This window comes from Habropoda laboriosa, unplaced genomic scaffold (genome assembly GCF_001263275.1).
Source record: "Habropoda laboriosa isolate 0110345459 unplaced genomic scaffold, ASM126327v1 scaffold176, whole genome shotgun sequence".
Lineage (NCBI taxonomy): Eukaryota > Metazoa > Arthropoda > Insecta > Hymenoptera > Apidae > Habropoda > Habropoda laboriosa.
The window spans coordinates 1,352,393-1,366,533 of NW_017100321.1; the positions used below are offsets into that span (position 1 = coordinate 1,352,393).

General features: G+C 30.2%; 4 protein-coding genes across 5 annotated transcripts in view; 3 read left to right on the plus strand and 1 right to left on the minus strand.

The window, feature by feature from the left end:
- Nucleotides 1-1,057, plus strand: part of LOC108574298 (ubiquitin-conjugating enzyme E2 W) — a 1,986-nt gene extending 929 nt beyond the window's left edge. The window contains exons 2-4 of the mRNA XM_017936865.1: nt 63-413; nt 482-557; nt 683-1,057. Of these exons, the coding sequence (XP_017792354.1) occupies nt 63-413; nt 482-557; nt 683-696 (441 nt within the window). The 3' untranslated portion in view covers nt 697-1,057. The remainder of the gene's footprint in view (nt 1-62; nt 414-481; nt 558-682) is intronic.
- Nucleotides 1,058-2,029: 972 nt separating this feature from the next.
- LOC108574282 (putative inositol monophosphatase 3) lies at nt 2,030-3,617 on the plus strand. The gene is made up of 5 exons (XM_017936845.1): nt 2,030-2,369; nt 2,509-2,757; nt 2,847-3,007; nt 3,066-3,183; nt 3,259-3,617. Exons 1-5 carry the CDS (start codon nt 2,129-2,131, stop codon nt 3,498-3,500), a joined length of 1,011 nt encoding a protein of 336 aa, XP_017792334.1. The 5' UTR covers nt 2,030-2,128; the 3' UTR covers nt 3,501-3,617.
- A 441-nt stretch (nt 3,618-4,058) lies between these two features.
- Nucleotides 4,059-5,463, minus strand: LOC108574281 (cell growth-regulating nucleolar protein). Of its 2 annotated transcripts, none has more exons than XM_017936844.1 (4): nt 5,400-5,463; nt 5,174-5,311; nt 4,748-5,103; nt 4,059-4,678 (listed from the first exon to the last, which is right to left on the minus strand). In XM_017936844.1, the coding sequence occupies exons 2-4, from the start codon at nt 5,296-5,298 to the stop codon at nt 4,059-4,061; spliced, it is 1,101 nt and encodes a 366-aa protein (XP_017792333.1). In that variant the 5' UTR covers nt 5,299-5,311; nt 5,400-5,463. The 2 variants fall into 2 exon arrangements, with proteins under 2 accessions (XP_017792333.1, XP_017792332.1); XM_017936843.1 differs by having other exon boundaries at nt 5,174-5,316; nt 5,400-5,461.
- A 1,202-nt stretch (nt 5,464-6,665) lies between these two features.
- LOC108574224 (tectonin beta-propeller repeat-containing protein) lies at nt 6,666-13,563 on the plus strand. Its single transcript, XM_017936759.1, has 24 exons — nt 6,666-6,682; nt 6,849-7,107; nt 7,203-7,385; nt 7,751-7,903; nt 7,980-8,072; nt 8,245-8,425; nt 8,521-8,744; nt 8,825-9,028; nt 9,108-9,286; nt 9,352-9,484; nt 9,568-9,794; nt 9,872-10,003; nt 10,070-10,226; nt 10,299-10,461; nt 10,535-10,638; nt 10,717-11,166; nt 11,240-11,390; nt 11,486-11,682; nt 11,792-12,001; nt 12,073-12,174; nt 12,258-12,393; nt 12,464-12,655; nt 13,275-13,432; nt 13,513-13,563. The coding sequence occupies exons 2-24, from the start codon at nt 6,883-6,885 to the stop codon at nt 13,561-13,563; spliced, it is 4,005 nt and encodes a 1,334-aa protein (XP_017792248.1). The 5' UTR covers nt 6,666-6,682; nt 6,849-6,882.
- Nucleotides 13,564-14,141: the final 578 nt, after the last annotated feature.

Here is a 14,141-nt window from a genome sequence, read left to right on the forward strand (position 1 = left end):
TTGAAATAAAAATATTTTACACAGCTTGTGTAGTTCAATTATATACTTGAAAAATATTTCAGCGGAGACTACAGAAAGAATTAATGTCTTTAATACGTGAACCTCCACCGGGTGTACATGTAGATGAAGATCTTACTGGTCAAAATTTAACACAATGGATTGTTCACATGGAAGGTGCAAAGGGTACCTTGTATGAAGGTGAACAATTCCAATTGCAATTTAAATTCAGTTCTAAATATCCATTCGATTCTCCGGAAGTAACTTTCATAGGTGGAAATATACCAGTACATCCACATATTTATAGTAATGGTCATATCTGCTTATCTATTTTGACTGATGATTGGTCTCCAGCTCTGAGTGTGCAAGGAATTTGTTTAAGTATTATATCAATGTTAAGCAGTTGTAAAGAGAAGGTAAGAAAGAAATCTTTACCTGAATTTAATGCAAAATATTAAAAAAAAAAATTATTTCTATATTTTAGAAAAGGCCACCTGATAATTCGTTTTATGTGAAAACATGTAATAAAAATCCCAAAAAAACAAAGTGGTGGTACCATGGTAAATATCATATTATATGAGTAATTAATACATTTATGTAAAATATAGAGTAAATTTTCTAGATGATTTAATGAATAATTTATAGGAAAACAAATTATGTAATATTCTTTGCTCTGTTTAAACAGATGACGATGTGTAACAGCAACTGCAAAAATCATTTACAACTTGTCAATGTGCAGTTATTGCTGGACCAAGTGGAATGACATTTCTTGTATCTTAAAGTAATTATTAAAATTTCATAGATGAAATTGCTGAAATATCTTTATCACATATTTAAAGAATTAGATGCATATGTTAGAAAAAAAGCAAAGGCTGCATATTACTTATTATTACAATAAAGAGGCGATATAAAATGCGTGAGTTATCCAGTTATAAATTATTATGATATTATTACAAATGATACATATTATCCCACAGTTAAATAGGAAAAGCATAAGTTACAAAATGCAAAAGCAGTAAAGAAAAGTGCACATATGATACTAATTTAATGAAAATGTTTCGTTATTTGTGTAGAAAGTGCACTGTAAAATGGTATCAAATTAATATATTGCAGTAATCATTATTAATAGTGTCTCTGAAAATATACAATGTTATCACACTTGTTATCCTGCTTATTTAACATTCATCTTTCACTGTATTATCAATTTAAGTAAAAGGTAAGCAATTATTTCTGTGCAATCCAAATTAATCATAAGCATAAATACACAATCCAAATGTGTAATATTACTTAGTTTTATATAATCGTTTGAAGGCACTCAGAATGCCATTTAACTATTTTTTAAATTGAAATATAGTAAGTTGCACATAATGTCATTAGAATCCTGACATGTACCATTTTCGATCAATAAAATACATCCATTTATAGAATTATAATATGAAAAGAAATGTTGATGTGTTATTAATATTGTTAGAAATGCACATTCAATTACACAGAGACCTGAATGAAATTCAAGTAGCGTTATTTTAATTTCATGTGATGCTATATCTAGCCGACGTTAAAAATAACATATATGATATAAATGTTTATATGTAATAAGTAAATGTACAATACATTTTAAAATAAATTATCTGATTTAGTAACACATGTGTTATGAATTTAATTTTTTGTTAATTTATCCATGGTTGAACAAAACAAATTCGTAAGTCACATTTGAACATTCGTAAATTATAAGTTTTCAGGTTAAGTTAGGTACACAACATAGTTATATTAACTAACCTAACATAAACTTACCTAACCTATTCATCCATTGATCGCAATATCTATTTAAGAAAAGGAACCACTTTCATAATGTCTCACTTGTAATAGTTTATTATAATAATAATTCCAAAAAAATGTTCCATCGTCATGTACGATATATGTAATAAAATATTAAAATTTAAAAAAAAATAGAAATGGTCCGTGACTTCCAGGTTCAATATCAGACGTGTATATAAAGTAGAAAGGTTCAATGTTATTGGAAAATTCAAATAAATTAAAAATGGCCACGTACCAAACAATTAAAATGACTCGGTATATAAAATAAGTCAAAGTCACGTGTATACGTTAAATTAATTTAAGGAAGAATTTTGTCATGCATATCAGGATGAGTATTCGCACGAGGAGAACTGTTTTTTGTGGTATTGTAATATTATTAAGTGTGTTCTACTTGTACACGAATGGGACCTTATATACAAATATACGGGAGAAAAATATTTCTTTAAAATTACTTCTTGCTGCTGCTATAAGATCAGCCGAAATTGGTGGGTTAGAAGTTAGAACAGTTCATAATCAAGCTAAATTTGAAATAGAGAGTAAAGGAAAAACAAAAGAAGGTAATAAGTTAATTTGTATTATTAGAACCATATATTATGTAGATTACACGTTTTAAACAAGATCTTATATATCTATTCAAAAACTCTACACATTACAAAATTAAAAATATATGAAACTATTATTTTTTTTATTTAAAAGGCATCAATGATCCAGTAACAGAAGCAGACTATAGATCACACTGTGCAATGTATCACTCTTTACTAGAAGCATTCCCAAGTATAACAGTAATATCTGAAGAAACATCAAAAGATTGTGATAAAGTTGCAGTGTCAAATATAAAGGACTCAATTAATAACTTAAATGATTATGACATTAAAGATGAAATTATAAATACAAGTGACATTACAGTTTGGATTGATCCTCTTGATGCAACAAAAGAATTTACAGGTGTTTTTATTTTATGTTCTCATAAACTCATTATTCTTGATTAATTTTTATACATTATTATAATCATTTACATATATTTTTCATTCCAGAGAATTTGTTGCAATATGTTACAACTATGGTTTGTGTTGCTGTTAAAGGAAAACCTGTAATAGGTGTAATATATAAACCATTTGAAACAAAGCAAAATTCTAGCTTGTTTTGGACATGGACTAATCATGCAATTTCAAGAAATTTGCAAGTGCTACATAAGGTAACATACATAAAAAAAGATTAAAAATATATATAATAAGTCATCTTATTAATATTAGTTGGAAGATGAGAATGCACCAATATTGATTGTATCACAATCACATGCTGGTCAAATTAATAATGTTACCAAGATTGCATTTGGTAAAGATGTTAAAATTGTTTCTGCAGCTGGAGCAGGTAATTTCATTGACTTTATATTTTAACTTATTTTCTGTCATAAATGAGTAAATCTATTATGTTCTATATATTTAGGTTACAAATTTTTAGAAGTTGTAAGTGGAAATGTAACTGCATATGTTCATATGACTGCAATAAAAAAGTGGGACATTTGTGCAGGCACTGCAATTCTTACTGCTCTTGGTGGTACAGTTACACAATTGTTTGACCAACAATTAATAAGCTTTGGCCCTACTGATTCCAAAGTACTTACATGGGGTCTTTTAGCTACCATGAGTAATCATGCTTGGTATTTAGACAAATTTTCAAACATTTAATACAAGTGCTAAATTTTATTATGGACTATCAAATCATGTGTTTCAATGTCATTCTTCCTAGTAAAGTACCAAGGAAATCCTTCTGTAAAGGACATAAATATTCTAAAAACTTGTTACCAGAACACAATTTAACAAAGCAAATAGTTTAAAACTTTTTATTTACAAGTTCCATATCCAATCTTGTTCTGGAGTGTTTTAAACTAAACAACAATGTTCTATACAACAATTTTATATTATACACAATTACTCTTGTACTATTTATTGTTGTAGTTTCATTTTATATTTAATAGATGTTCATTGATAAATGATTCATTTTAGATAAATTCTGTGATACTGTGAACAATTTTTATCTATTCATTTTGTTAAGAAAAGAAAATAATAAATTTTTGTCTACAACATGTTTTATTTAATACTATTCTAAGTTCTACTTTTGTGGATGATATAAAAAAATCCTTTTTTGATACAATAGTAATGTATGCTAATGTTATAAATAACAGTCAGTGATTTCATAGAACTTTCTTTGAAGTATCATAAAATTATATAAAAGGATTAGTCGAATTAAGCTAATTTTACTTTTTCATCAGAAACTATTATTCCTGATACTTTTTTCAGTTTTTTATTAAATTTACTAGATGCTTTTTCATGCGTTACAGCATTTGAACTGAAGTTCATATACTGTGAAATTACTTTTTTCTGTAATTTTTTTAAGGAAATTTCTCCTTTACTTTTTACTATGTCTAGAATAGTATCTCCCCAATTAAAGTTTGATTTATCTATAGTACTATCAGATTGACCAACAAGTGACTCAGAAAGTATAGGATCTTCACTTTTTACTGTAGGAACTGGTTCTTCTGTAGCAGCACCTTTTTTATTTTTCTTCTTGGTAACTGGTTCATCTGTAACTGCTGGAACAAGATTCCTTTTCTTCTCCACAGGTTCTTCAGATTGTTCTTGCACCGTTTCAGATACTGATCTCTTTGTTGATTTCTTTTTCTTAACCTTGTTAATGTTACCATTATCAGCAATGTTACATGTCCCATTTAATTCATTGCATTTATTTTCATGACTTTCATTCTTATTTTCTCTACATATATTTTCATTATTTTGATTTTCAATAACATTACTTTCATGATGTGTACTTATATCTTCTTTGTCATTTATCTCCTTATTTATTTTACCTATTTATATACCAAATATAGAATGTTTTAAAAGTGATAATTATAATTAATTAAATATTAAAAACTTACCATTTTGCTGCTCCTGTTTTGTATTAGTATTTTGAGTGTTTTTATAAGCTGCTTCCATTTTATTCCAAACACATTCAACTACTGCTTGATTTACTCTTGGACCCAGAGCACTTTGTACAAAGTTTAAAAATTTAGTTCTCTTTCGTGGAATATTTTCATGTCTTGACAAAGCATTTAAAAAGGTTCTCTCTGATTTTGATAAATTTGTTTGACTGTTTAATACGTTATTTACTATATTGAGCCATTCCTGTTGCTTCTTTTCACCCTTGTTTATATTAGCTTTTGGAACATAATCCTTTCCACCATATCTTTCAGCTTCCGTTACACATTTTGTGTGTGCTATATATTCCTCACCCCTGAACATAATTAGAAATTCATACCAATGTATGAACATACTACTTCTATTCTATATTTAGCAATACTTACCGGAAATCTTTGAAACAATCAACACACGTTAAAAACTGAGCGGTACGGCAATGAAATTCATAGTGTTTCGCAACTTTCGGCTTTTGTATTGTATCGCCACAGTTGTTACAGGTAAATACAACCATTTTCTGTAACACTCTGATCTTAAATAAACACAGGTTGTTATTACATGTAATATAAACAAAATCGAATAAATAAAACGATATTAATAATCTATAAAACTTACAGATGCGGTATTTTAACTCGTATTTCAATCCAGCGTTAGTTGCACGTGGAAAAGAATCCTTTATTAGGCCTTATTTGCAATAGTATAGCATATCTTCGTTGTTACTTTCCTGAATATGCTTAAAGCTTCTATCGCAAAAATCTTCATGGAAACTAATAAGGTGGCTTGCAGTATAGAAGTAATAATGCAGAACTCTGTATCTATTTAACTATATTTGATTATTCTCTAAAATCAAGACATTTATTCATAAATTTGAGAGTTTTGTTAATACTTTGTTTAATTTTTTTTATGTTTTGCCACAGACGAGGTACAAAATAGTATAAAAAATCAGAGGTTTTGTTATGCCCTCTACGATATGCAGTGGCGAGTTTAAGAATTACATACAATCCAACTATCAAAGATGGTAAAGTCGACAAGTGTCAAATAATTGTAAAATAAATAATATACAATATTGTCCGGCAAAACAAACGTGACGTGGGACAAAACAATGCATTGGGTGATAGGTCTATTCTGTACCTCATTTGTGCCACGTTTGTGACTACAGAGATTTTAAGTGATAAAGTAGAAAGGTTGTGTCGATAAGAATGAGCTATATTTTTACATGATCAGTAAATAGATCCAAGAACACAATTTATATTTTATAATTTAAATTATTAGAATTACTACTAAAACTAGAGATGATGAAGAGCTTTAGTGAAATGCTAGATATACAATTTAAATAATTAATTACGCTTCAAAAAAGTATCATAAGGGCAAGGTTTGGTAAGCAGTGTTACTAAACCTATTATAAAGACATGTTAAATAAGTAAAAATGAATAAAACAGGATGTTATATCATGTATATTATGCATAATTATGTTATTACGATTTATAAATGGTTATTATAAATAAGAATTATGCTTATTGATATATTAATTTTTAAAAGTGAAATCCCGTGAAAAATACATTTATCGACATCTTTACTTGCGCACATAGGCCGTAACGGCATAAATGACGGGTGATTTTGTGTCATTCCTAAATATGTCCTTTATTTTTCAATTAACAATCTATATATTGTAAACATTCGTGTTAAAACGTAGTTTGATCGTTATTATTATTTCATTTCTATTGTACGAAATATAATATTGGTAGTGTAAAATGTAAAATAGAAATACTGTATATAACTAAAATAATTTTTTTTCGATTATTATTTAATATTATGACATTTATGCAATGGAAGCTGTCTGTTATCTAATATTACCACCAGTACAGCAAAGATAATCTCCTTTTTTTTAACATAAAAAGGTATTATCCATATGATAGTGTTTTATGTATTTATATATTACTAACATGGATATAAAGTCATTTTTGTGTGAAGATTAGCGTTATCAGCATTCACTTGCATAGCAATCTAATGATATCATATGTCAGAAATTTAATTCTACTAGTAACTCTATAAATACTGTTGTAGGTGAATTAGAGTGTTTTGTTATTAAAACATTAAAATGCCAAGTTCATACTTATATGCTATAAATAATGAGGGGCGTGTATTTGGATTGTCAACATCTGGGAATATGTGGAGAGAATTCATGTACTTAGGTCTTGAATTCAAACAATTATCAGCAGTACCACATTTTATGTGGGCTATAGGTGGTGATCGTCAAGTCTATGTACATGTACATGGTTTAGATGTACCTATAAGAATCAAAGAAGAAATATATGAAAATGAAGTATGCTGATTATATTATTATACACTTATAATTATCTAATGTACATGGATTCATGTAAATTGCATACAGATTTTGATGGTATATAATGTTTTCAGCGTTGGCTCCCTTTAGAAGGATTTAGTGGAAGATTATTACCTACAGACAGGTATAACTTTTCTAATCAAGATGGGTCTGTTGATCGCAGTAGAGATAAAGTAAAATTACCATCTATGGCTTGGCAGTGGGAAGGTGATTGGCAAATAGAAACTACACTAGATGGTCAACCTCTAGATCATGATGTAAATATGATTGAATCTTTTAAATAATAATGCTGACTTTACTCCTATACATATAGTGCACCTTATTCTATGTAACTTTCATTTATTTTAAATTTAATTTTTTGTTATTTTGTATTTTTGAATTTCTTTATCTATAACAACAACTATATTAATTTTATAAATAGTAATATGCATTAAAATATGATAAATTTTAATCTGTATATTAACATTGTAGTTATCAATGAGATAATAACGGATTGTTTCACTTTTCAGTTTTTTCTTTGTTGTTATATTTCTTACAACTTTCTGTTTATATGTAGATTTGTTGTCAGTTGTCAACAACGAAACAAAGTGTTATGATCACAGAGAATCTGATATTTTGGTAGGGATGGACCTATGCAGTTGATTTTCCAGCTACATATACCACAAAGAAACAATGGAAATCCTGTGTCAGAAGAAGGAAGTGGGTTCGGTATAGAAGATATAGTGCCATGAATTCATGGTGTGCCATTGCACCTCTTCATAAAGATGCAACTAAGGTAAACGTTTTAAGTTTTATATATTATGATAATATTGGGGCATCATACAACAAGACTCAATGCAACATATTTTTAGGAACCATTTATTGACATATCTGTGGGTGGAAATCAAATACCTGGAGGTAATCCTGGAAGCCTAGTAGTCTGGGCAGTAACTGCTCATGGGAGGGTATAACATTTAAAAAAATTTTTGAATCATTTTAACAAATTATTAAACAATTTACAGCAGCAAAATTTTCTAACTTATAGTTCTGATTACTGCAATAATTGTAATATTTATATCAATTTATTGCAAACTCTATATTATAAATCCTACATTTATAAAAAATTGTAATACACAGGTGATGTTTCGTGTTGCAACTAGCACAACTTGTCCTGAAGGACAAAGATGGAGTGCTATAAAATTACCAAGTGGATATGAGGTATGTCAAATTAATGTTGGAGTGACTGGTCTTGTGTGGGCTATATTAATGACTGGTAAGGCACTAATACGCACAGGTGTTACTAGAGAAAATCCAATGGGTATGTAGTTTACATAATATTGTTATATTATTACCTTATATAGACTTTTACCAAAGGTCTACTAACATACTAACCAGCATAACATTATTTTATAGGAGATGATTGGGCAGAAATTGATCCTCCACAAAAAGATTTAAAATTAGTACAAGTTAGTGTAGGTACAGATGCTGTATGGGCTGTAACACAGGATGGAGGCGTGTGGTTTAGAAAAGGTATTAAAGGTGAAATGAGTGGAGTTTGTGAACAAATGGCTGCTGGCACTGGATGGGTAGAAATGTTAAGCAAAATGTCACTGGTATCCGTTGCTCCCAATGATCAAGTAATTTAATTTATTACAAAAAAATATTTATTTTTGATAAGTTTTTTCTACATATGCTTATTTATTTAATATTTTTCTAGGTTTGGGCTATCGGTCATGAGGATAGATGTTTGTATTATCGCAATGGTATTACGCGATCAGAATTAACGGGTAAAAAGTGGAGATTAATAAATGCGCCTCTTCAGCTTAGTCGAGCAAGCAGTAACGCTAGTTTATCATCAAGCAATAGGCATAGTATGTGTGGTACTCCCCAGCAACAAAGACATCAAAGTTGGGGATCATTGGTATGTATCTTACACAAGTTTTAAATTCTACAACTAGTTTCATTTTGTTCATTAATGTAAATATAATCATGACTTGCAGAATCGACCACATAGTACTAGTGAAGGTACCACATTAATCAGAGAATGGGAAGAGCAGTCACGTTCTGCACCAACACCAACATCCTTAAAATTATGGCAACGTGTTAATGATGGTACTTCTGCTAAAAATCCACAACAAACATCCTTTCAAGACATATATCTAAATGAAGGCAAAAAAAGGTAAATTTGCTTCATACACTTTTTCTGTAAATAATTGCAGTGTTTGTTGATGAATAAAATTACAGAGCTGCGAATTCGTTAGATATGGGCGATCTAACCGAAGCTAGTGTTGCAAATATAACTATATCAAATGAATCACTCACAAAAACTGGAGAATCTATAGTAGTTTCTGGAAAAGGGATGGGTAGTACTGTCAAGGTTAATAGAAAATTTAATTGTATATAGTTTTTATTCATAAATCTTTTCAGCTACTACTAAAGTTTAAAATAAAAATAATACAGATCAACCCAGCTGCATGGAGTCCTGTCCATTCAGTTGGCTCTATGGTGGGTGTTGAAGCTCACCCAGAAACAGATGGAAGTATATTTGATCCTGACTTGACTAGTGATTCTGGTGTCTATGGGGAAGATGAAAGCTCTGGTGCAATGTATTGGGCTGAATGTGATGCCTCCTGGTACAAAGTAGAAGCTGGAGCATGTTTTGTCGACCCATGTAATCCTCCAAAATGGTATAGTCGGTGTTGTTAACTATTAAATTGTTTTATAACAAAATGTAATTACTTATATTTTTGCTTTAAATTTATAGGATTGCAGATACTAATAATGCAAGTCATGGGAATATAGCAGAGGTCTGGAGAATGTATATTTTAGAAGAGTTGAAAAAAAGATTAGAAACAGTGAAACATGACCCAGAAATATACGAGAAAGTGGTTGAAAAGTGAGTGTTTGATAAATATATAAAATTAATGTTGAAGATGTTTGTGTTTATGATAGTTTATTGCAGATCGTCATGGGTTAAAAATGGCGATGCAAAATGCAAAGTTAAAGGTAGTGCTTCATATGAAGATTGTGTTATTGAATTAGAATGGATAAGCAGTGATAGTGGTTCTTTAGATTCTGGAATAGTAACTATTTTAAATTCGGATGGAGCAACAACAATTGTAAATATCATAACGAATACAAAAACAATTTTTTCGAAAAATTTGTCAGTTGCTAATAAGTGTTCTTTTCAGATGCAGTTTCCTGTATCTGAGATCATGTGTGTGGTATGCTGTAGCGAACCAGGTAATCCGCGAATAGCGATTCATACACCTCGATTATCTCGTTCTAAAGTTCATAGATTACAGTTTACTACTGACAGTGAAATGGAAGACTGGTTAGGGCATTTAACATCAGGTGTGTTAATACGTTTATGTTAGTGTATACAACAATAAAGTTATAAGTTAAATACTTTTTTTTATATTTTTAGTTTCTTGCCAAATGAATAATGTTTATGGCAGACCAGGACCCAATTCAATTTGGGCTACTACTGCGTTAGGAGACGTGTATGTATACGACCCTGCTGCTATAGAAGTAAGTTAAAATATCTTACAAAAAATGTATTATGTGATAAATTTTGACATTAGCGTTTTATATCTAATTTGTGTACAGGAAACTCAATTCGATAATGATGGTTATGTACAGAAAGGCAATAATTTGAGATTATACTTAAAATATTTTTTTTATATTACTATATTTTTTACGATTATTAGGTTACACTTCAATCTTGTCTGCTATACAACAATGTCTCTGAAGCAGAAGACCGTAATGGAAAGTCATGATGTTGCGTTACACTTTAATCCGAGACTTAAGGAAAACATAATTGTACGAAACACATATACACATGGACAATGGGGTGATGAAGAAAGAAACGGAGGTAGCCCGTTAAAAGCTGGCTCTGATTTCACATTAGAAATTGTTTGTGATTCACGAGGATATAGAATCTTTATTGATGATAAGGAATTTACTTTTTATAGCCACCGAATATTACCACAAAGTATTACTCATTTACGCATCAAGGGACTGATGACATTGTGCAGCGTATTTTACAAATCTACATCTGTATGTAATAACTTCAATACTACTGCTGATATTAGTTTTATATCATTTGATTATAACACAACATTTTATATAGGTTATCATTGATCCAATAACATTGTTTTGGAGACAAATGGGCGGTCATTTGAAAAAAGTAGAAACGTGTTCCGTTGGTGTAACTTGGGGAATAGGATACGATAGTACAGCATGGGTATATACTGGTGGTTGGGGTGGCTTATTTTTAAAAGGTTGAGCATTTTAAAATAAACAACTTTGCATTTGAAAGAAAATATTGATTTCATAGATAAAATTATGAATAAATGTTACACATTATTTTCCATAGGATTAGATAGCAATACGGGAATAAATACTATGGTAGACATTCACAATTATTATGTTTATGAAAATCAGCGTTGGAACCCAGTAACTGGATACACTTCTCATGGTCTTCCAACGGATCGTTACATGTGGAGTGATGCAACCGGACGACATAAACGTACTCGAGAACACACTAAATTGTTGTCGATGCACTGGCACTGGGTAAGAATATATATGGAAAATACTATAATACCATAAAATATGCTTTGAGTGTTAAGAAAATTATTCATCTTATTAAAACTGTATCTTGAAATATTTTACTTTATAATAGGTGTCAGATTGGATAGTGGATTTTCATACACCCGGTGGTGTTGACAGAGATGGTTGGCAATATGCTACAGATTTCCCTTCTCAGTACCATGGCAAAAAACAGTTTACTGATTACGTCAGAAGAAGAAGATGGTTTCGAAGATGCCAATTAACATCTAGTGGACCTTGGCAGGAGTTAGGAAACACAAAATTGATTGATGTTTCTTTATATGTAAGAGACCTTTAAAATGCATAATTAAAAATAAATATAGATGAATGATTATGTATTATTATTACTGATAGGCAAGTGGTAAACCTGGTACAGATGCTCCTGTATATATATGGGCAGTAGCTTCTAATGGCGAAGCTTTGTTTAGGAGAGGTGTTTCAGAGTCATCCCCAATGGTATGCATAGAACACTTTCATAATATCGTTATGTAAATACTTGCTTGAGCTGCAGGGTAAAATTATTGACTGTCAATTTATAGGGAGTTTCATGGGAACATATACCCAGTGATCAAGCTTTAGTAGGTATTTCATGTGGTCCAGCTGGACAAGTTTGGGCTGTTGGAAAGAATGGTTCTTCTTACTGGAGGTTAGGTATTACTGCTTCAAAGCCTACAGGTATAAATAGCGTAATATATAAATTTTTATTGTTGTTAAAATTTCTTCTAATTAGTACTTGATTGTTCAGGAATACAATGGCACAATGTTGAACCACCATCAGGTGCCCACTTGAAACAAATCTCTTTTGGAAAAGATGTAGTGTGGGCTTTAGATACATTAGGTAGATTATTTGTACGCCGGGAAGTGCAGGTGAATGTTTTTCCAGAAGGAACTCACTGGCAAACGCTTCCTGTGATGCCAAACGATCCTATACACATAGGTATTGTTTTAATTTGCATACTGAATGGACCAGCGTTTCCCAACCCTGTAGTTTCCAAGAATGACCTTAGTGATTTCCTTAAGTCTACTTGGCTAGCTTAATCATTTATTATCAAACATTTTACTAAAATCTTTTGCAGTGTCTTTACAATTTACGCTAGGTTTCATACATGTTATATGACGATTAAAACTAGAAAGTGATACTTCTTGTCACTTTTGTTGAAAATCCACCTAATTTGGTCTGCAATAATTCCAGAAAAATATAGGATGAAATCCCCAAAGGCTGCATTTCTTGGAAAAGTCTACAAATTGTCCTCGAAAAAAAAAACCGCGTTGGGAAACGCTGATATAGACAGCACATCATATTTAGATACACTCTCTGATCCCTGTTACATAGGTATATTTTAGGTCTATGATTGTGATTTAAATAGATTTGTAATTGTTTAGTATAGGTCAAACGAATTTTGCAGTAAATAAAAAATGATTATGAATATATTGTAAGTTCACAATTTTTTTTAAATGACTTCGAGTTTTTCTAGTTTCTTCTTTCATATTATTCTCATTTTACATATAAAGTAATTTATTCTCATTCAGTATGTAATCTTCTTTTTATATTTTAGACATGACTGTTCTAAACGCGAAGCAAGGCTTTCGACATGTTGCTGTCGCAAGAGAACAAGGTCAAGTATGGGCAGTTTCTGGAGCTGGTATACTTTGCCGTAGAATAGGTATCACCGACGAGAATCCAGCTGGAACTAGTTGGGCAACCGGTATAGGGGTAAGTTGATTGCTCTACAAATTAAGTTATATATTATTAAAATGTTCAATCATATCTAAGGTTATAATTATCTTCAACAGGCAAATTGGCAGTATATAAGTGTGGGAGGACTTGTAAATAAAACGAAATAAACAATTGATTTTTAGATCAATGAAGATTCTTCTAATTAGATATACAGAGTATTATTTCGTTACTATCTAGGGATACAATACTCCAACTTTTGATTTCCATATATTTTTCACAAATGAAAAAAAAGTCAATGCATGTGCGTATAAGATATATACGTTTTACACATATGAATATGGCTTAGCTTTTGCAATTGACTCAATTTAATGGTACAAGCTTGACATAAGTACGATATATTTAACATATGAAAGACGTGTTATTTTATCTAGAACGTACAAAAAATAATACTGATCGAACGTGTAATCAATTAGATTATTCTTGAGGTGTATTATTTTACTTGCCTCCTGTTACTTTCATCGGATAAGAAAAGTAGATGTGGATGCATACAAAAAATATAATGATATTAATAAGTTTATCCGTAAAATATACGAATAAACTTGATTCATATAGTTTTGCCATGAAATTTTGTATTAAAACAATCAATGAAACATTCCAAATGTATGCGTTTAAGTGACTATCAAATCGTTCATAATGACATAATAGTAGAAAAATACAAAGGATGTTAATTTTATTTTTGACATAG